Source organism: Malurus melanocephalus, unplaced genomic scaffold (assembly GCF_030028575.1).
Source record: "Malurus melanocephalus ecotype Western Australia unplaced genomic scaffold, MMel_1.1 scaffold_51, whole genome shotgun sequence".
NCBI lineage: Eukaryota > Metazoa > Chordata > Aves > Passeriformes > Maluridae > Malurus > Malurus melanocephalus.
This window is the reverse complement of record NW_026623283.1, coordinates 1,716,521-1,740,006: the sequence shown is the minus strand read 5'-3', so window position 1 is coordinate 1,740,006 and position 23,486 is coordinate 1,716,521. Positions and strand designations below refer to the sequence as shown.

The 23,486-nt window shown below is 41.4% G+C and overlaps 1 protein-coding gene across 1 annotated transcript in view; it reads left to right on the top strand.

Annotated features, from left to right (window-relative positions):
- Positions 1–23,486, top strand: part of JARID2 (jumonji and AT-rich interaction domain containing 2) — a 209,846-nt gene that overhangs the window by 70,293 nt on the left and 116,067 nt on the right. The window contains exon 2 of the mRNA XM_057365340.1: positions 20,768–20,903. Coding sequence (XP_057221323.1) covers positions 20,768–20,903 — 136 coding nt within the window. The remainder of the gene's footprint in view (positions 1–20,767; positions 20,904–23,486) is intronic.

Sequence of the window (23,486 nt, the reverse complement as noted above, 5' to 3'; positions counted from 1 at the left end):
AAAAAAAAAAAAAAAAAAAAAAAAACCAAAAAAAAAATCGCCACCCAGCAAAACAAAACCACACTAACTAAACCCCCAGCATTTGTAGATTACTTAAGTAATTTATTCTTGGTAAAAGGATTTGGAAGAGACTTCTGATTTACAGAAATAAAATGTTACATTTCAGTGAACGTTGCTACACATGGTGGTTCTTGATTTAAATTCTCATGCAATAAAATTTAAAATATACTTCAGGTGTACCTTTGAAAACAGCAAGTTTTTACACAATGGAAAAGACTTATTTTTAGGTAGCTGGCTGTTTACTTGCTTGAGTTTTTAGTAARTCGTTCCTGGTGAATTTGCAGTGTTTGTTGTTGAATGTCAGATTGCTAGAATGACTGCTTGAGATGTGCCTTCCTTACGTTTCCAGTGTTGCGGAAATGAAATCTGTTTGGACCTGTCATAACTGAAAGATGAATCCTGCTTTTGTTACAAAGGCCTTCAGAATTTCCACAGTGCCTATGGGAAGTTAAAATTTATTGAATTGTGGTAGGTGCTGGACAGCAGGTAATGAGCTCTGCACACCAATTCTGATGTCACTCGCCACTCTTCTAATGAGTGCTGTGAAAGCAAACTGATGTATCCTCTCTTCTGGAGACCACAATTCAATGAAAAACCTTTATTTTATATTTTCTTCCAGAAGGTTGTTTTCATGTGTGCCRCACACATATTGTTCAGTTCTGTGTTAGTTGACTTAGATAATTCTGTTCAGAAATGTCTTGTCACAATAGCTCTGAAACCTTAAACAAAAGTATATGGAAAGTAATATGGCTGTGATAGTTGTCACAAGACACAATGGCCATCAGTTCCCTTRTGTATAGTATTTATGAACTCCACCTGGTATTTTGATTTAATTTTTCATTTCATCCAGATTCAAGAATAAGAGCTCCTTTTGTGTAATTGACCTGTTTCTTTGACCTCTGCACGTTGATGCGTTTTAAAGTGGCTGTCGTTGTGGTGGAGTTTTTRTGTGTTCAGTTTATTAAGGAATAAAGAATTGGAATTAAGCACATACCCTCTTAGATGGACTAAGATGCCTCTAATACTTATGTTTTGTCCATAAAGGTGAGTCAGACAATACAGAATATGCAGGATACATTTGAAAGAAGAGCACCAGTTTTTAAGTACTTACTTTGTAAGATTTGGTTACCTTGCTCKTAAACTTATGGTAATATTCTAAATGTTGTATTCTCCCCTTCTGTTGAGAAGGAAAAGAAAGTTAGACCTTACACAAGCTGAGTTAAAAAGCAACAGCCATAAATTGCATTTAGACAAATATACACCAAAAAAAAAATAAAGTTATTGGAAATTTGTGCCCTCCATTCATCAAATTACAACATCTCTGACTTAGTTTGCAGATATCTGCAAGGGTATGCAGTTGCAGGTATTGTTTGTAGTTGTGCTATTGGATTATTTTGGGCTGGACCAAGAATCTGTGCTGTAGTGGCGAGATAATGCCGAGATCAGATGAGCTGATGTAATTTTGTTGGTTTTGTGAGCTTTCTAGTAATTGCATACTTTTCCTCTCTTCCTCTGTTTCTTCCTCCTTCCTGGAGGTGTAATGATGGTAGATGTCTGCCMAGCCTTTGGAAGAGAGTCTGGGAAAATTACAAGGAGGTGTAAACTGCTTCACAGACATCTTGAATGTTGTTCTCGGTGTAGACTGGAAATACATGAGCAGCAATCCAGTGTGCTGTGTTAGTAAGGAGGAAAGCTGGTGAAGGGCCTGGGGAGCTGATGTGTGAGGGTTTGGGACATGTGAGTGCGTGGAGCAGCAAGACAAGGATACGGTGAAGGGAAGAGGACATCATGCATGGGGAGTACACTGGTATGCTCCCATCACCCTTCTGCCCTTCACCAGCAGGCTTGTAATCGATCAGTGTATGCCCAGGAAATTGCAAAGGCGATAGGACTCTCAAAGATAACTCCTGCAAGCCGTGTAGCTGAACTGAGGAGGGAGAGGAAAGCTGATGGCCCTCTGTGGCTACTGGGGGCTGTGTGCTGGCCAGCAGRGAGCATGGTGCTGGGTGAGCACATGGGTCCACATGCAGTCAGATCTCATGAACTCATCTGCTCACAGTGCAACTTGTCTGATAAACTCAGATTTACGTCTGTGAACACTGTGAGCAAGATACATATTCTGTGTTTTGCTTGGTGTGGCAGCTGGGGAAGCTCCTCCAAGAGTTATCATCCTGCCTTTCCCCTGCTAGTGAATGGGAGAGTGCCTATACCTGACTCTGATAAAGGAGTAATTAAACAAACAGCCCTGCCTTTATTGCTTAAATGCAGCAGCTGGAGCCTGTAGGATGCTTCACTAAAATGGAAACACGGCCATTCMATTTACTAATTGATTTTGCTTTTGMASTCCCTTTATTTTCAGCTATGTGTAGCAATAGAGATAAGAGGGAGAGTGGGGAAAACAAAGCRAAAATCAAAATGAAGCCATTTTGTCTTCTCCTTTCTGGGCTGATTCCCCCTGTGGCGGTTTGGACTTCCCCTGTGGGCAGTCTCTTCCGTGCATAGGGCAGGTTGGTGTGAGCCTCTTTCAGTGGGATAGGTGCCCTGCCTCTCCTTGCCCCGCATGACTGGCTGTGGGAGTGGAGCAGCATTGCAGTTGGGTAGTGGGGTTGGTTTCTAGTGCTCAGACACGATGGCATTGCGGACATGGTAGCCCTTGGATTGCTTGCTGCAGAATTTGTGTTGAGGCACAAATTCATTTGTTTGAGGGGAAAAGCAAGTTTCTATCCCTGAGAAGTGAAATTTCACTGACCTGATCCTAAGGYGGTTTGGCGCCTTGAGTTACTGCTCTAGCAGAAACATGTATTTTTCTGTCTGCCATGTAAGACAAGTGCAGCTACATAAATTTGAGGTAATGAAYCTATTTGAAGTGTTTGAGGTGCATCATAGGGGAAAATGGTGAAAACTCTTTTTTTACAGCTATGTGGSTCTCCTTCTCAATATCCCTCTGTGCTAATGTTTTCCCATGCTGATCCAGGACTACTACTCTGGCTACAGCCTCACCACGCTCTCTACCCAGTCGTGCAGTTTGGTAACCTTTTCTGTATTCCCATTTTGATATCTGCCCTTCCTTCCTTCCCTGGCCTTGGCATTTCTACAGTATGAACATAAAGACTCATGGCAGCTATTTTTGGTGTTGCCAGTGTCTGTCATTAACTCATCCCACTGCCTGGGTAGCCACTGTTTCCCCCTCAGCTTGACTTACTTGCAGTGCTCACCACCTGGGGCACAGGGTCCTCTTGTGCAGGTGCCAGCACCTGCAGCAGACAGGTTCCTCACAGTAATTAACATATCTAGGATCTTACAACTGTTTCCTGAATTCAAATAAGATTTATTATAGGACCAGGTCATGGTGCCATCTGCATCATAGATGGGGCTGTGTCCTTGAGTACTTATCCCAGGCCAGCTGTGTTTCTGGTTATGCATATCTGCAATGCTGAGAACAGGACTAATTTCAGCAGAAGCAGACAAGCATGCATTACTTCTTAGAAATTTCACATAAAAACGATTTATTTGTAGGTGAAATTGGACATGGTGTTGAGTGGTGGCATACTGTGTGCAACTTCGCAATATTAAATACTTTGAGGTCTGTGAATGCTTCATATTTTAGGCTTGGTTCTGCACACTCAGATGTATGCCGGGGATTTCCCAACAATGTGCTGGCCTTTCACCCAGGCTTATTTTCCCACTCTTCCCCTCTCTGTGGGTGTCCGGTTATAGCACAGTGTACATTAAAGGCTGGTTATAGTCCACAGATAAAAATTGTTCCTCCAGTTGATGTTTTGCCTAAAGTGAAGAGTCTGGTTATACGTCTCTCACTGCCAATTTTTTTGTCCTGTTTATCTTTTATTCTTTTAAATTAGTATTTCTTGTTTCTTACCTGGCTGAGGTAAATTTATTRTTTTTGCACCAGTAACCTTATTTGTTTGTTTTTCTCCTGCTGCCCATCTCAGACCTTCTGGAGATGAATTTTGAGCCTTTTGTYTTCCCTGTCCATTTTCCAAGTTCCAGTAGTTTTTAGCTCAGAACTATTCTGCAACTAGAATGAAGGGTTTTATTATTATAGGAAGTAGGTTGGTGTTTTTTGTGAGTCTTACTACATTTCCATCTCTGGCAAGTGTTACAGGGCAGAAATACAGAAAAAAAAAGGGAGAAATAGAAGGATTGCTTTTAAGCTTTGTGGTGTATGTCTTTTTTAGCCTCCTTTGCATTGCCTTGGTTCTGTATGGCCATGGATCCAAATTTTGCCCGTGAATCCAAATTTTTACCCAATGACGTTTGCTGTAAAATGCACCAGATTGTTTAACTCRTAAGTAAATTTCAGTGTGTTTTGATTTGCTGCCTTTTTATTTACATTTCAAAATGTTTCCAGTCTGAAAATCTCTTTCTACTTCCTCATACTTCCASCACCATACTTTCTTGGTGAAGTAGCTGGACCAAAAGGATCTCTAACCCAAGAAGTAAAYATTTTCTCATTCCATGTTCAAATGTCCCAGCTTTATTCTTGCATGTTGTTTTATTTTTCCCTGCTACCCAAGACTGGCTGTAGAAGGTAAACACTSGGGGAGCTAAATGAGATTACAGCATCACTTTGGTAACCTTCCTTAGTGAATGGGCAGTTGATCTGTCCATAATGCAAAGCACTTAATACATTCAAGCCTCTAAGAAAGAAAGCTACTAGTTCACCACTCAGGGTTCAATTTACAGATAATAACATTTATTTGTAGCAAAAAAAGAGTTAGTTCTGCGATGGCAAAGTAGATATTGTCACTCAAAGCACGGTCTTTTTATTAACCTCAGATTTATATGGTTAAGTAATTGTTGTATTAGTAGCAATTCTTAAGTGGTAAGATGGGGGAAAAAAAAAAGACAGATGTCTCTGTACAATGTGCTCCTTGTTTATTTATCTGTAGTAGGCTGGGGTAAGTAAATTGGCTGCTGTCAGGGGGCTGGGAGCGACAGCTCCAGCTCAGCCGGCTGAGGCTTGAGATGCTGCAGCTCATGGGCAGTGTCAGGGACTTTGTGTGTACATCGGTCTGTCCCTTCCTGTGCGTAACAAAAGGTAGGGGAAGGACTTGTACAAAGGTGACATGTACTGAATTTTGTTTTTCTTRAATAAACCAGTTGACAAAAAACTGTTGCTTTCTGCAATTTGTTTATATGTGCCTCTGACTTTCTGTGGAAGGAGAACATATTTCTCAGGAATAGAAATGCATCTATACTGAATGAATGCATTGCTTGGTAGTAACACATACAGAATGCTTGGAGGAACTTTTTTTTCTTAGTAAGATACTGTTAAGATTTTGAAACTAAGGAAAATTCCTCTGATATTTCCATTTTAACTTTGTTCTTCCAATTCGGATAACATTTTAGTTTATAAATGTTATAAATTTGGTCTGAAACTAAAAACTTGTTACYGAGAAAGACAGGAGCATATTCATAAAAGGAAAAATATTTAATCTATCTTCTTCCCAGCCGTTTCCTTAAACCTGAAGTAAACAAGGTGAAATTGAGTGAATTTCTATTAGGCRGACTCCTCTGCTTTCGAGTCACATAGGGAACAGACAATTGATGGCGTATTTCCAGCTGGCAGAGCTGTTGAAAGGTAGCATGCAACTTCAACCTCATTTTTTTTCCTTTGCAGTATATGCGTGTGCAAGTCTAACTAAGTTCATCAGAGAGTAAATAGTCCTTCAGTATGTAAAATAAAGAATAAATCTGTGAGTTGGATTAGGTGACTAGATAGATTATTGTACTACAGGGTTTTCTTCAATGCTGTGCKTGCTTTAGACACTCAGATTTTTCAAAGGTGATATGATCAACTTGGTGTCAACTGTTGGAGTTAATATGAGTCCCRTAAGTCTTCTTTTGCTTTTTAGGGGTTTTTTGTGGGGGTGAAGGGGAGGGACAGGATAAGAGGGTTTGCACAGTGAGTATTTCCTAAAACTTGTATGGAAAACCAGCCCATTTAAATCTGTCATCWTCTTCAGCATTTTGGTGGCTGTTAYATTTTCCATGTAAGCTACTTTGGGACKAATAGTGGTGTTTGCATTTGCTGTTGGTTGAATCTTTATCATGTTTTGTCAAGCATTAGCTGCTTGTCTGAGCCTTAGCAGCTTCTCCTGGCCTCTCCCTCTCGTCAAATAATGGGAGGTGATAATAAGGCCTAAATAAGTAAGTGACAAACTCTGCTTGCCTCCAGGTGTAACTGGTGGCTGAAATCTTGGCTCTCCCCTTTGATAACCCTGGCACTATTTCGTTGCCTGAGGACATTGCAGCATCCTGGGAGCGCTTCAGAGGGCTAAAGTGACTGCAGCAGTGCTATGGGTGTGAGGTCTGTGGGCACCAGCAGTTTCCCAGACTTTGAGCAGACTGCGTTGGGAGTATGTGGCTCTCAATGTAGACTGTGCTGGTTGTGTCATAAGAGCATGGTGCATTTGTGCAATGCTTTCCCTGGGAGCATTGTTGCCTAGCGAAAATGCCAGTCCAAAACAAGCCATGCGACTGCCTGTGGCTTAGTTCGGTCACACAGCAGAGACAAAAAATCATTGAATTGCTCTTTCCTGACAAGTACTCCTTCAATGGAGTTGGTGTAAATTTAGTCAGTTCACTTTGTTGAGTATTGAGAGCAGTGTGATATGTAAATAAAGCTTTATCAGACGAGATAGATTTAAAATTCCACAGTTGGCGAGGAACCCTTAGCAGTATAATATAATACAAATATTTACACAGTAACTTCTAAGTCTTCAATAAGTGCTTAATATTTGAAATATGTGTTGTGAAAACATTGACTGATTAAGCCGTACCATTGCTGCTACATCTGTATGCAGCGACTTGCAATGGCTAGGATGCAGAAGTCACGGGGAGGAGTAGGTCACCTCAGCAATGCAAAGGCATTTAAACAAGTCACACCTTTTTTTTTTTTTTTTTTTTTTAATTTAATTAGGATTCAGTACGTTCTCCTCTCCCAAGGCACACGTATCTCCATCCCTGCTTCCTGTTGGAGCTTCTGCTCTCAGAGGGTGTTGCATTCATGTAATGTGACTGGATGTGATCACGTGCCCAGTGCATCTAAGACTGCTCCAGTAGGAAAATCGAGCTACCAGATTTGTGCCTGCCCACAACATGGCATGCGATCATCACTAGTCTGTCCCTCCTCCTTGTGTCTGTCATGGTCATTTGATAAGGAATTGCAGTGGGCTGAAATGATGGACTGTTCATCTTTTGCCTGCCCGCAGCATCACAGGAATGGTGCTGGGCTCTAATGGGTCTGCTTGTTTTGCGGGTAGCAGAGGCTGGTGGCTGAGGAGATACTTTCTTTGGGTGAATATATCTGCTTTGCCTGGTCCATCATTGCATTCAGCCTCCAGTTCCAGCATTACTCATGAATGAGCTAACAAAACAGTAGAATCAATAGACTAAAAATTAAAATAAACAGAAACACAGCTCCTTGCCTGGATGATTCGCCGTTGCCACCTCATTTGCCAAGAGACTGCAAGAGCTGATCCATGCCTAAAAATACACTGCTGCTCTCTAATTCAGTCTCTTTTTTTTTCCCCCTTCTTCTGGCTACCCTGTTTTGCCTTCTGCAAGTACACAGCAAAGCTGGAAACCAGGGTGGTTTGTTGTGTGCTTAAAGTGTGAAGTTCAGACTGAGTTTATTGTTGTTGCTGTGGGTACAATCAAATCACAGGCTTGATTGCAGATGGCCTTCATACCCATCACTGTGATGTTGCTAGATATGATTTAGCCAGTTCCTGGACTGTTTTGGCAGAAACCTGTTGCTGATAAGCCCTGCTTTGTCTAGACCCCTGCGACAAGTTCATGTCACTAAARTCATCCTTTTCCAAAGAGAAACAACAGGCAGCTTCTGTCAGTCAAACCCAGTCTTTTCCCTTGGGAGGGTCGAAATGATGTGGCTGGTTGTGAAAAACCCAGCCCACATAACTGAGTGGCCCCTCTTTTCCCTCCTCAGTCTGATGCAAACAACTAGCACTTGATGCTGTATGGGGACATGTCTATCAACCTGTGCTCCTGCCCACTTACTGGGCAGCTGCAGTGCTACCTGGCTAAGCCTTTGGGAGGGCTGGAGGTAGGCAGAGCTCCATGGGGCCCCATAGAGTTGTCCCAAAAACCTTAACTTGGCATTTGTTCCTGTTGTAGTTGCAGAAGGTTTTCATGTCTTGGTCACCTGTGGTGGTAATACACAAAGCTAGATTTTGCAAGACAGAGGTGAAATAGCAGKTGATTCCATCAGAAGCTGATGCTGGGGTTGTTGCTGTGGATGGTTTAGCAGCAGTCAGGTGCTGTGAAAATCACCTTCAAAGGTGATTTTACCTCTGTCTCTGAGGTAAGGCTGTTGCACCTGCCCATCCCAGTGACCTTAGCTTGATGTAGATGAAGAGARGTTGGATAGTTTGCAGAGAAATGATGAAATTCTTGTACTGCTCATGATGTTTTTGCAAGGCTAAGAGCAAATAATCTTGAAATGAGCTGGCAGGTTTATGATTGGGTTTTATGAGCTTTTACGGTGTTTATAATCTGACATTGAACTTGCAGTTTAAGAGGTGAAAGGTTTAAAGGAACACAGTAGCAAAGGTGTACTGCTGAATTTCTTCTGGGCTTAATTTTAACATACATCTTGGGTGCTTCCCTGACGTTTGTTAAAGTATGGTCTATGCAGTTCACAGTGAATGTGTCACGGAGTAAAMTGGACTCCATCCATAACACATGTTCCACAGAGGCAAGAATTGAACAGAAAATGTGATTTTGCCTTCTCTAGAGAAAGACATGCCTTGGAGACAACTGCCTTGTGGGGTGTAACTGCCTAGGCTCCAAAATGCAGCCTTTGCCATTTCCATTTAAATCCCAGCCTCAAAATACTGTACATTCTCCATGCCTGCTTGTTTTCTTTGTTGTTCTTCTGGTACCAGTAAAAATCTAAATTCCCCTGCAATCTTTAAGCTGGAATTCTTAACTTATGGCCTTTCCCTATGGTACTTTCGAAGAAAATTAATACTTTATTTTTCTACTCTTTTTCTTGTGATTCTGCATCCACTTCTTTTGATGGATGTGTGCTTCAGAGGTCCTGCCTGCAGATGTTTGCATATGTACAGCACAAGCCTGTTCTTACTTAACTATCCATTTCTGTTTTCCTGTGTTATCTCGTCTTKCTCCGCGGGGCTCGGTGAGCAGCAGGTTTGCTGCTGGCTAGCTTTTTGAGGTTTCTCTTACGCACAGTACTGTATTTGTCTCCTGGTTCTTTGATTTGTAATGTTTTGCCTTTGATTGCTGCAGAAGGTATAAACAAGCCTGTCAAAAGCCTTGTTTAGCGTGCAGATTCTGTGGGGGTGGCTGGCAGCCTCAGACCCTAAAATAGATCTAGCAATGAACTGAATGGCTTAAAACCTTGGGAATTTAATTTGATCTTTCRTGTTGCCTTAAATATTGGGACTGAATGAGGATTTCTCTAACAGAACAGAAGGTGAACATGTTGGTATCTGACAGTAATAGAAGAAGGGTCCAGGCCTGCTGTCATTGAGATGCTCTTCTGTAATCAGAGGCTGGGCTTGGCCGTGCGTACTGGCTTGTCTGCTCTAAATCACCCTACCTGGGGAGGGGAGTGCTGTATCCTCAGATGTTACAGCATCCATGGGTATAGTTATTCTGAAATGCTTCCCTGGATCCTGGTGTGGGATAGTCATTGTAGGAAAACCTAAAGCAGTCCCTCATGGTTTTCGCATCTGTTTTACGCTGGCTTTGTGAAGGAAGAAAGAAGGAGCTGCAAAATCACACAGGGCTTCCTTTTTCCCTCCTCTTTTTCATGAAGCACCATGCAGTTAGTAATATCATAGCTGGGGTTTTCAGTTGTGGTGGTGTGAAGGTAACAATGATTTGGCTTCAGCGTGCTGCAACAGCTGCAGAATTCATTGGATCTTAGAAGTCTGTGAGTTATAGCTGTGATGCCATTTACAGCTTTTATGGAAGARCTCTTAAATTTGTGAAATGTGTTACTTTTTAAAGTGCATTATATTTGTAATTTGAATCCTCTAAAATCTTGTCTGAGGGGGAAAAAATAGCTTTGAAAATYCCCCTCTACCTGCTAAAAACATGGGAACCTAGAACAGTTGAACAGTTGCGGGGTAGCAAGTCTCTTAAATTGAGTGATAGAACATACAGATGGATTTGTAAGTGCTAAAATGCCAATTAGTATACTTAAAAGCTTAATGGTTGTCTTTGATATACTTCTAATATCTTCAGTTAAATTTGACTGTTGCCATTGATCAGGGAGTGGAGGAGGGGTGAAGGAATTGAACTCCAACCCAAACAGGTCTCATGGAGCTTTTGTGTGGCAAAGCAGCGCTTTGGTCTTGCTCGGTGTGAAATTCTTGACTTGGGTGCTCTAAATGATGTGCTGCAACTTCTGTTCCAGGTCTTTTAGCATCTTTTACCCTCCTTGGCACTGTTTTTTTTTTTTCAGAAATGTTTTGCAGGCCTTCTGGGAAGTTACTTGGATGCATTCATTTGATTTGTTAGTGAGTGATGGCCTCACAGAGCATTGTCTGTTTTATTATTTGCTTCCCTGTGCTACTACAAAACCATCATTTATTTGCTGGGTAATATTTTGGAAGTTGAATGTATTTAATACTGAAGAGTGAGCTTGGAAAAGCTGTASAGTGTAGGTGTTCACTGCTTATGTAGGTTATCCTTGTGCAGAAAATTTACTGATATAACTACACTGACCTGAAAAGACATTTAGAGCAGCTTTAGAGTCTCTCCTCATATATGCCCTTTATTTGGTTTAGGAGCAAAGGGTATAGGTTTAGTCTATATCTCCCAGTTTCAATGGATACTTCCCTCCCAGTTTTAAAGGATATTCTGGCAGTCGAGAATGTAAACAAGGACAAAATGATTTTGATATAAATCTCASTTTTTGGGCAGTACACCAAGCAAAACCAACATGTCACACTTTTAATGCAGTATCAGTGTGTCTATCCCAGGAACACGTGAAAATTTGCAACTGATTTGGTTCCCCATCAGACTCAGTAAATTTCATTCAGCCCCMAGTATCCTGAGGTTTCCTGGTAATAGGTTCAGCACCTTTGACTGTCATTACCCCTCCGTGGGGTTAAAGATTGACCAGATTTTCAAAATGCTTTTTTCCTTTAAATATTTTTTTTAACCTGATGATGCCTGAATGAGTGACATCCTGCAGATTTATGTGAAAAAGGAAGTCATCAAGTTAAACATTCCCAAGGTMAGGCAAGGGAATTCTTGCATCACCCAGACCTGCTTTGGGTCAGATTTATGCAAACTTGTAGGTCCATCACAGCCCAAGTTATTCTGTGGGTGGAATTTGCCATGCCCCAGCTTAGGCAATGCCACTGTCTTCATTGCTGGCAATGGTTCTCTTGCACAGATTTGGTGATGGAGCTACTCACATAGGCACGAGCTGCTGCAGTGCCATCTAAGTGAGTTGGGTGAGCCAAAATTTCTTCCTTAATCACTTTAAACAGTGAAACACATTTGTATTGGAAAGGTTTAAAYGGGGGTGAGTGCAGGGTCATCCAGCAGGGCTGTGGTGTCCTTCCCAGATGTTCAAGGAGACCTCCATCCACAGCCTCAGGCCGGGAAGGCAGCTTCTGGTGGGCACAGCTGTATTCAACCATGTAACTAATAAAAAAACTAAGCAGACTAGCTAAAACTAGCTAAACTAGATAGGCTTTGGGCTGGTGCACTTACTTCACTGAGGGAGCAGTCTCAGTTCTGTATTTGCAGATGCACATTTTTGCTTATATATATGTGTGTATGTATGTGTATATGTAGACATACTACTTTACTCCTAGAAAGCAGATAGATGAGATCTTTCCCTGTGTTAGAGCAAGGCTTCAGCATCCAGGTAACACAGTCCTGCAAAAGAAATGGTGCCAACACTGAGTTCTTGTTATACGTGTGAAGATAGATGCTAAACACATCAACAGTTCTTCAGCTTCTCTAAAGTGTTGATACCACTGGCCAACCTTTCAGACACTGTGAGACATGAAAAAATTAGATCTCTTTAAATTCCTACCAAAATACTGAAGGCACATTTATAACACACCAGTTGTATCTTTCTCTCTTCCCTACTACCTGTATACTATTTTGACATGCARAAGTGATTAGTATTTTTCAAGTCAAGGATCAGGTTTTCCAGTTGATGGTGGAAAAAGTCTTAATACAATTAGCAATATGCAGCAGGATTGGATTAGCCGTATACATCTCTAGGTCTTATTAGCAGACATTTAAACTGCAGAAAATGCTTTTTATTCARCTGTATTCATATGACTGCATACTGGAGCTTGTACACCTTTATAAAAATATGAACTGAATCAAAATGAAATTAATTAGAAAGAATATATTTGAATTTAATTATATTGAGCTGCTGAATACTCTTTGCATACTGGGTTTTATCTGAAGTGTACTTGGAGTTTTAATTAGAACTTGAGACAGAGTAAGAATATTTGGAATGTGAAATTCATAAATGGCAGTGATTTTCAGCTAGGAGTGGAGAGGATTTTTGCAGCTTGCTACCCTTCTTGGTTCTCTTTTCCTCCTCTTCTTAAGTTACTTTTATGTTCAAATTAATACCAGATCGTGAAAAAAAAAAAGAAATCCTGTTGTGGCTCTTGGTCTTCTGCAGCATGATCAGAGTTGTCAGATCTGCAGCTGCAGGAGACTTTTTTACCTTTGTGTGTTTAATGGCTCATACTACTCGGTTCTTTGACAGTACTATTTAACCATTAAAGTGCAGGGCTGTGGATGGCACAGGACATGTGGCTGCTTTGACTACTGTCTCAGATGTCGGACACGTCAAGACTCAAAGAGCTGATTTGGCAGCTGCCCAGCAGATTTTTATAAAGGCTCAGTTGGTGGCCAGAAACCCKGGTTGTCAGAGTTGTGTTATGCAATAAATTGTTTTTCAGCAGAAGTTTCTAATCCAATTTCAGCTGTATTTTTTTTTGTACTGTGTAATCAAAGATAAATAGACATTATTTCATGGTGTTTCAGAMAAGTGAAGACGTGTAGTGTAAACATCACTTGTCATGTCATGTTGGTTGGTTTGTTTTTCTTTTAAGAAAGATTTAGACCTGTTCACCAACACAGGAAATAATGCTTAAATTATTTTGGTTTCTGCCTGGGAGGCATGTATTTGTATACAGCACACCTTTTCAAAGATCAATCAATGCACCTTTTAGGGAGATGTTCCCTTTATTTGAAGAGAGCACCAGGTAAGGAACTGATTTATCAAGTCAGAGTTTTTGCTCAGGCATAAATTGTCTACAGGTGATGGTCAGACAGAAAACTGTACCTTGTCAGGCTGTGACCTATCTGAATAGTTGCAGGCCCTGCCCCTGCAACAGATGCTCTATCACTTCCTTGTATTTCCCTGTTACTTCTCTTAAGTACTTAAGTTAATTTTGGAAAAAGTGGGTAGGGTTCATCAGAATGCAGTGAGATATTTGAGGTTCACAGTAGTTACATTACAGCAAAGTGGCTTTTCATTTCCTGAATACTGTCTGTGATGCCCTCCCTTCATTATCATGACTGCCATGGTTTGGTGCTGTGATGGATTGCTGCTCAAAGGGACGATCCCACTTTTTTCTCTGCCCCAGCAGTAGTTATTATTTGTTCATGTGGTTAGGAATAAGGAGTGATCTGGATGTAAAGAGTTAGTTTTCTTGTCTTGGAATGAGATTTTGACTCTTCCGATCAAGCTGGTCAAGTGGCCCCATAAGGGCTAATGCTGGCATTGGATTTGGAGCAGGTGCATCCAGTGTGGTGGCAGGTGAATTAAGGAGTGGTTATGTAAACCCCTCCTTCAGTCTGAATAATTATTTTATATCTCTGCACCTCTTTCTACCAGCACTTGAACACCCTCGGCTCATGTCAGATTCCAAAGCTCAGATGCTCTGGGTGCAAAATGCAAAAGGGTTGTTTAGATTGCTGATCTGGCGTAAGGATGTCATAGTTGTGGAGTTAGTGCTATCAGTGAGATGGTTTAAGTTGAAGTTGTGCTGCAAGTTCATCAATTAGGCAGCTTTAGACCGGTCTTTATTCTGGATTTGTTTGGGCTTAGCTTTTTTTTTTTTTTTTTTTTTTTTTTTTTTTTTTTTTTTTTTTTTTTTTTTTTTTTTTTTTTTTTTTTTTTTTGGCAGACCAGTATGGGAAACAGTTGACAGCTTGTAGGGTTTCACTAGTTTCATACTGAGTAATAGTTTTCTAGAGGTACAGAAACATCATCAAGGCCTCTTGATGTTTATGTAAAAGAAAGAATTAACACATGCACTGACTGTTTTTTAAATATTTCATTATTTGGCATAAGATAAATTTAGGAACTATTTTTATGCCTCACTTTTGGGAGTGACTTGTATTTGGAGATTTTGACTGTAGCTCTTCTACCATAATGTATTTTTGAAAGAGCAGGTTGAAGCTCACTGGGCTTAAAAGTGCCCGAGGCCTTTAGTGACCCAAAAAACAGAGCGTTTCTCTCCCATGCTGCTCTTCAAAATTCATCTGAAAGGAGGAAATGCAGTCCCTGGTGCAGCAGAAGGCAGTGAAAGTGCAAACCAATGGGAGATTGCAGGGGWTGAAAGCTGTGGGAGAAGTGCTAAAGCAAGAAGAAAAGAGATTTTTATTTTCCTCYAGTGTTTCTTTGCTGTGATAACAAGTCAGGAGCTGTAACGTAACGTGAGTTTTTTGGGTAAGTTTTCTGGACGTACAAGGGGAAAAAGCAGCTGTAATTACCAGATACTCTTAAATGCTAAAACAGAGGCATTAATAAAGGAAATTTCCCCTTTCTTCATGTTAGTTAGCACATTTTTAAAACATGACCTATTTTCCTAAACTAGACAGAACAGATTACATTTTCCAGAAGGCATGAGTCACTCTACTATAAAGTCTCCAAGCTGTATCAATCTTCATCARCTTAAGCCATTCATGAGGTTTTATTTTTTCTCACTGCATATAAGCAGTTTGTTTTAAATGAGAAACTGCTACATCCTCTCTGGATAATTAAACTTGATTAAAAGGTTAAGTATTAAGTAAGTGCAAACTTTATTCTGAGAAGAGGAGGGAGTGGAGGGACCTTGATAGTAAGCAAAAGACTACGAGGTTATTACTGAGGGTATATATGAGTATAACTGGTTTGCACTGTCCTCTACTTGGCTGTAAGAAGTCCAAGCACCATGATAACTGCCAGACGGAACCAAAAATCTTCATTTATGGAGCTTAGTTGAATATATTACAGTCTGGTTTCAAATTGTTACCCTGAAGTTCAAACTTTTGCTAGGAGTTTGTACTAAGAAGAGCTTCTGCTGTCTGGTTGTAGATCAGAGCCCACTGAGTCCTGCAGGTTACTTAGAGAGGGGGGTTACACTGATGGGCCAGCTGTGGGGTTTCCCTCTGTGGGGTTTCCCTCTGGGGGTTCCCTCTGTGCATTTAGGGTGGTGAGGAGGTTGATGGAACTTTGTGATGCGATGGAGATCTCTGCTAACGCAGCAGGGGAAGTACGTGTGTTGGTACAGCAGTAAAACTTGGCACTTTCTCATGAGGTTCACTCTGTGCCATAGAGATACCAAGAAATTAGGCTTTGTAAATGAGTAAGATAATTGCTATTAAGTGCTAATCACACTTAGCGGCGGTAACTCGCCCAAGACTCGCACGGAAGGCTTGCTCTCAGCCTCGGAAGGTATATCTTGGTTTTCCACAAATTCCTCTTTGGTSTGACTTCTAGTGAAAAGCAGGTATAACTGTTTTCCATTGATAACATACAGCCAAAAGGCAAAAATCTGTTGCAAGTCTTGAATYGAGTAAACAAACATTTCCATCTTGGTCCTTTAGCTGAAAAGCAGTTTGTTTGATCTATGAAAATGTGTTGTCTATTTTTCATGCAAAAGACATATTTTTGTTATGTTTCTAACGAAATGCAATAAAAACCACCCTTTGAAATATTTCTTCAAAAATATCCTTGAGGAAAGGGTAGAAACTTGTGGTTTATTTTTACCATTGCTTCAAAATGACCTTCTTACATCTGCGGGAAAGACTCTCTGGGGCCTGTTGAACCAAGAAAGCATATTCATTTAGGGCATTGGGTGCCACAGTGATTTTAACCAAGTGTTGGATGSAGTACTGGAAAAAGAAAAAAGAGGGAGTTTGTGTTTTCTTGTTTTGCTTTTTGCAACCTGGCATGAAGAATGAGGTCAGGAGATGCACGCCTGGGAAAGACCCAAAGAGAGACCTGSAAACACGCCAGCCACACTGAGTCATAACACACATGCTTATAAAGTATCTTTGTACCTTACAAAGTCCTGACTTTGCAAATAAAACATCACTGCTGTAAAAGTATTTACATAAAAATTAAAGCAAATAGCATGGAGTGCTGCATGCATTCTTCTTTGTTCCAGCTTTGTTTTACCCTGTGAACTATGACTGCTGTTTGCTTAAGGCAAGGCTGAGCCAGGCTGAAGAATGCTGTGTCTGCAGTGATTGAAGGGAGACATTTGAGTCGTGCCTTTGCTGCTGCTGCTTGAGGAGCACAGCAGCTCTCATGGTTTCAGGCTGACACTTTACCTGCCCGGGAGGTGGTGTGAAGCCTGCCCCTCACTTCTGCTATTTTAAAATTAGAATTTGAGTATAATTTTGGAAAATAGGAAGGCTGTGTGCAGGCCACGTGTGCACAGCAGGCAGCTGGATTGTAGGGAACAAGCACCTAAACTGTAGGTGAATGGTGAAAGGTACAAGTGGTGCGCATTTTTATTTCTTTGCAAATATATATACATTATGTATCCATGTGTATTATATATATCATTGTTGTTATATATTGATTAAACGTTATTCCGTGTTTTAATTGGTGTGCACACACATTAATAGAGATATATTTCATGTATTACATACATTTAGCATATAGCAGAACACACACATGTGTGTGTGTGTGTGTGTATGCGTGTGTACATATTCCCAAATTAACAGGATGTTGTGGTAGCCTATTCATTCATGTAGTGCAACATAAAGTTGTTCTGCAGTCCGTGAGGTAACATCCTGTTCAGGAATGTACTGTGTAGGTAAAGGGAGGTTGTGCTCCTCTTCCCCATCCCCTTAGGCTGAACTTGCTAAACTCTTGCTTGACTGTCTGGTAGCTGAAGTTCAGGTATTAATATACAATGCGGGATTCCCTGAAATGGCATAATAAAGAAACTGGTGGGTTTTTTTTAAAAAATAAGTAATTTAAAGGAAATTACGTAATTGCATTTCTTTATTCTCACGCAGGGTTTCCCCGGTTGTTTGCATCTGCTAGTTTATTCTGAGTTTATAAAATAATCTTATCATCATATTGGGAAGCAGAAATCATTTCAGCTGACCTGCATAGTGAAGATTGTGGGCTTGTGGTGATGAACCTACAGTTTAAGATGTTATTCHGTCCTTTTTTGGGTCTGAGTCAATAATGGACAATCCATTAGTTCCCCATAAGTCGTTTCAATGGCTAATTACTTGCACAGTTGCAGAAATTGTTCTTTAATTCTGTCTTACATTTTTCTGAATCAAGTTCCAGCTGTTGGATKATATTATACTCCTCTCTGCCACCCTTGAGAGCCATCTATTAACAAATCCCTATTCCCTGTGGAAATATTTAAAGGCAGCAATTGAGTCATTCCCTTTGAACTCGGGGGAGAGGGGGTGTGGGGGGGGCGGTGTTGGGGATTAAATTCCTCAAGGCTTTCACTTGACCACATTTCTAAGTAGTTCTTGGTGCGTGTAAGTTTTGCTAAAGGGAGCTAACTCTTGCAGTTGGTGGTGATGTGAGTGCGGAGTGGGCTAGGGTGATGAGGCTGCAGCGATCTGACCCATGTAATGATGGTTAAATGTGTCGGGAGCGGGAGCTGGGCTCAGCTGGGCTCTGAGTCAGCTGCTCTCCGCCCTAAGGCTGCTTTTGTGCTCTGGGGAAGATGGGCTTGGCCACTGCGAAACCTTTGACTGCTCCTGCACATGGAGCCGTGTGAATGCAGGTGCTGGCAGCGGCTTAGCCCTTATTTCGCTGACCTTGGATAGCACACCRTGATGGAGAACCTGAGGACCTTCTTTCAAGCTGAGTTGTGGGGGAGGGAAGCCCACAATAGAGTGCTGCAGCACGACAGCAGCTACAGCCTGGGCACAACTGGGCGGGTGGGAGCTCTGGTGTGGAGAAACTCTCCATGTGCATTTCTGGAGGCAGTGCTGCTGTTTCACAGGGTGGACAGTGTGGTTTGTTTGGAGTTTTGCAGCTCCAGGAATTGAGTGTGGTGTGAAGTTGTTTCAGGGGTGGCTGACAGCGGTGTTTGTTCCTGACTTGTGGGACCCATCTCTTTGCGCTGGTGGCACCGATGCCCATGCAGGCCCCAGGCTGGTGGAAGGCAGAAGCGTGTCCTGCATCATGCTGRGGCCTCTAGCTGGCACTAGGGAGACACCTTGGCTGCCGGAAAATTAGGTGTCAGGTTGCACGCCATCCTTTTTCGAGTCCAACACGTTGTCTGGGGAGAGGGAGATGATTCCAGGCTGTTCAAGGAGGGTGGCCTTGCCTAGAGGCTGCTGGTGTGTGGTGGTGACCACCTTCCCTCYCACAGGAGGGACTGTGGTGACCTCCTTCCCTCCCACAGGAGGGAYTGTAGCCAGCTGGTGCAAGCACGGGTCCTATGGTCGGCACATTCCCATTTAAAGACCAGTCCTGTCAGCAGGTTTCACCCGGTCACTGTTAAAGCAACAAACACTGCCACGTGCTCTCTGCAGTGAGCTGTTGTGACAAGAGTGGGTTTAATTTCTTTTGGGTTATATTTTTTAAAATTAAAAAAAAAAAGCCCTGTTTTTATTGGTAAATGGGGCAGTAAGATCAGGAACCAATGGGTGTTTTTGTACAGCTTCCAATAGGAATACCAGTGAAAGGAGCGAGTAGTGTCCGCAGCCCTGTTTCCATAACATGGACAGGGGCTGAAGGTGCTTAGGACTGTTTCCTCACTGAGCGTGACTCCCTTAAAAAATTACTAAGTAATTCCTGTAAAAACAGAAATGCGTAATGTACCTTTTTGATGGGAATGTAAATGGGAGTGTCCGTGGGCAAGCTTTGTTAAAATCGAGCTGTAGCCCTCTTATGTTTAGTGTTGCTTCTGGTTCGGGCTGCATTGGCAGCAAAGTGGTAAGCTGGAGTTGTTTGTGTAAACCTTTGTTGACAAAATAACTGGATGTACTAGTCCTTTTAAAATGCTTGCCGAGAGATKTTTTTTGTCTTATTTTGGTTGCTGTGGGTGTTGGGTTACAAAGTTTGCTTTCTTGGCCCAGAGGTGCCTGTGCTCTAAAACTCCCTGGGCATAGCTCAGCCTTCTTCAAAGTGTAGTAGATTGTCCCTCGTGCGAAATGCACATCCTGCTGCCAAAATGTTGGCTGCTTTCACTGTACTCGTTGTGTTGCTTTTGTTTTGTTTTGTTTTTTAACCCCTGCCAAATAATTTGTCCTAGATTTTTTTTTTTTTTTTGGGGGGGGGGGGTGATGAGGGGTGGAAACGTTTTTGATCACAATTCAGCAGCTGAATGCCAATACATCACTAGAGGAGCAAAGAAAAAGCCATCACTGGTCACCCTAAACGATACTTATTTTTTTGGAAGTTRGTGGGTCTGTCTTTTCTTTGGCTCRTGAGTGGTCTAAGCTCTCCTGCCTCCTGGTGGGGGGATCGCTTATAGGGCTGGTGGAGTTTCAGTGTAAGGTGACAGTGACAGTACACTGTCTGCCCAGGAATGTTATCTTTTGCTTGGGCAGTGATGTAGCCCCCGGAGAATTCAAGGACAAGAATGCAAATAGAGTGATTTCCAAAGACCCCAAGACAATTATATATGAAAATATGATGACTTACCTGTTTCACTTATGCCTTTATATCAATTTGCTGACTTAATTTATTTGAATGATAAAGGCTTTAGGGAACTACTTTTCCAGGGAATTAATCTTTTAACTAAAGCAAGTACTAAATATGACATAGACTAGTATTCCTTTTGACAAAATAGCATTTGTCTCCTAAAAATAAAGTAGAAAACATATGCCCCATGAGCCAAATTCCACTTGGCTTCACRCTGAGATAAATTCAGAATAACTTCATTTTATCAATGTACAACTTCATTGTAACATTGCAATAARTACAAATCACTAAACCAGAAAGAAAAATAACCTGAGCCAAGAGGCACAAAGGCTAAAATGGCAGCAAGAGAAGTTKGTTCACAAAACTTGCTTCTTCGGTTTCTGCTACAGGCATTTTAGCTGTTTTGTTGGGKTTYTTTTCCCTCCTCTTAATTATCTGGGAGAACACTTCCTAGCTGTGATAAATTTTCCGTGAGGGCTTCATTACAAGGATTTTAACAATTAAGTTTCACCTCCTGCCTAACACCTGGTACATGGCTACTGCTGTTTGCAGAATAAAGGATTAGAGGGACTGATGCTCTGATTTGATGATAATACTTACGTTTCTGTTTTCTGTTAGAGCTGATGAGATTGCATTTTCCTACACAGTATTTTTCTCCAGTTTCTTTTTTTTTTTTTTTCTGAACTGAAAATAATCTGTGTAGCCCTAGGCTTTGGGGGTTTGTTTGGTTCTGTTTGGTTTTTTTGTTTTTGTTTCAAGTGCATGCAACTAATGTCTCCTTTTTGTTTCTGTCTTTAGGATGACAGCGATGGGATTCCCTGGTCAGAGGAGAGGGTGGTGCGGAAGGTCCTTTATTTATCTCTGAAGGAATTCAAGAATGCACAGAAGCGGCAGCACAGCGAGGGCATTAGCGGGAGCCTCAAGGCAGTGAATGGTGAGATTCCCAGCCTCTGTGGTGCTACTGGGAGGACTTCCCATCTTCTTTCCATGTGGTTCTTCTGCAGCAGGGAGGGATACACTGTGCAGAAGAACTCATTTCTGGGCTGCTTGAAATGCTCGGTTTGAACAATCCATGTGTTTTGGTTTCTGGCTGACTGATTTAGATGGGGATCAGGGTGGAGGGTAGGTGCCAGGCAGGAGGACAGGGGCAGGCTGCCGTTCAGGAGAGAAGCAGCCCATCTGTCTGCTTCCTGATGTGCTGAGTATGTCAGCAGAGAAGGTAAGCATTTAAAGGAGATTGGATTCAGTTCCCTCRGGGAAGTACACGTGGACAGAACTTACACACTGTCACTTAGATGGAAGAAACTGGCTCGCTAGCATCTGTCTCTGGAGTGATCCAAGTCCACAAGTGAAGTAGCACAGGATCTACATAAAGAGTTAAAGGGCTGAGAGGACACAAGTGCTGTGACATTGGTCTCCCCTGGTTTAGTAGTTCACGGTGCAGTTGTTTAAAGGTATTAAAAGGAGATGCAGACAAGCTTAGATGACAGGAGCCTGAAAGGAATCGAATTTTATTTCTTTAATGCTCTAGTCAGTTATTATCTCTTGCTTCCCCTTCCCTTAAAGCTGGCTTAAAAAAGCCGTGATGTCCTGAGAGGTGAATATATAGTGTGTCTCTTTCAGATTCACTTAGACCCTTACTTGAAAGGGCTTTGTCATGCTGGCTTGAGCCTTGAAAGTGATGACTAGCAGGATTCAGATTTCTGGGCAGGCTTACAGTTTTCACTCACAAGAACTTATTTGTTTCTTTATGGAGGTTTATGGCAGTTCCTTTCAGGCATGTGCATAACTATACACATGCTAATGCATTAAAGCAGCAGCTGGGTGCTTGCTTGGTAGGTTATTTATATGTAGCTTGTGTTGTTGACATGGTGAATCAGATTCCACTGAGTGTTAATGCTGACAAGACAAAAAACTGGGGGAATGGCTGGATAACTGCAGGCAGCATGATAAAGCCACTATTGCGTAAGCAATTGCAAACTCCTTAATGTGATTAAAGAAGACCTTAGACTTCCAAGTTCAGTAATAATATCAAATGCTGATCTAATGGGAAGGGGCATCTAGCTTTAAGACCAAGCAATTTATTAGCTTGGAGGTGTACACAAAACAGCGTTGGCTTTTTTCCCTCCAACACCTCTGCATCATTGATCTTCTGTCAAACACAATTTCTCTTGGAAAGTTTCTTATTCCATTGTGGAGGTTTTGTTTAGTCAAAGGAAAAAAGTCTAAAGGCGTGAAGCACAGTAATTGTGTGTTAGGAGGCTTTGATGATGTGCCAGGTTACGGGATGACTGAGGTTTTCATGGTGTCTAGTTTCTCCAAAGGCATCTTCGATAAAAAGTGATTTGGCTGGGAATGCTGTGTCAGTGCAGGTACCAGACGTGGAATATGCCACTGGCTTCCTCTGACAGCAATAGAACTCACATCTTCAGAGTTTTTCTGTCTCACAGAAGTAGATGACCAGTTATTTGGGGGTTGGGGTTTTTTTTAATTGCAATTAAAAATTGCAAAATTTTTAATTTTTTTTTAAGTTGCATTTTTTTTTTTCATTGCAGAATGATACTCCATTTTGCTAAATGATTTTTTTAGAAGTCCTTTGTTGGCACTGCTCTGTTTCAGCATCTCTGTCCAAAAGTATTTTCTTTTTAGCTATTGAAATTTGGAAGAATGCTTCATTACGCAGAGAAAAAGAGCAAAAAGGAGGAGGATTGATATTGTGCAGTGACATCAAGAAAATAAATTTAAATATGTAATTTTTTGCATTACATTAAAAAAAAAGTAGCCATGTGTTTTCAAATCCATGGGTCTCTATGGACTGAGAAAAAAGCAGGTCATCCTGAGAAATTACTGAGCTATTTTGAATTCAGGGGAAATGTAGTATTTTAATGATGAGTCTTAGATCCCAGATTTTGTACTATTGGGAATAAAAAATGTTCCTTGTATGTGTCSTTCATTCCAACTTTCAGGCCAAAACCATAATTTCTTGCACGTTACTCCAAAGGGTAGCATGCAGTTCAATATAGTTTTAAGTGAGTGGCCCATTTTTTATTCATTTATTCATGTAACTCTTGAAAATCAAATAGGTCACCTTTCAGTACCTGGCAATTTAATAATTTTCAAAAGTGGAAGGGAAAGGTCTGGGGCAGGGCGGGTTCAGGCTGTCTGAGTTCCCTGCTCTTTGCATGAGTATGGATTGATGTTGTGTCCTTCTGATAGCTGAGGGGACTGCAAACAACTGGGTAGCAGGATTTGTCTTGGTACTACCTTCTGTAATGCTGAGACATTTTCTCTGGTCTGGTTTTATAACAGTTGCTCTTTAAATTTATTTATTCATGGACTTACAGTCTGTAATTTATTTTAGTAGAATGCGTTTACGTGTAGCAGTAGAGGAAGGTAAAGAATGCACCTGCCCCCTGCAACTTGTGTCTTTAAGAAGTTTTAATGGATTTGCAGTGGTTGAAGTTTGATAAACATGCTACAAAAGTTCCTTTGCCAGTGCTTGTGAAATTGCAGCTAA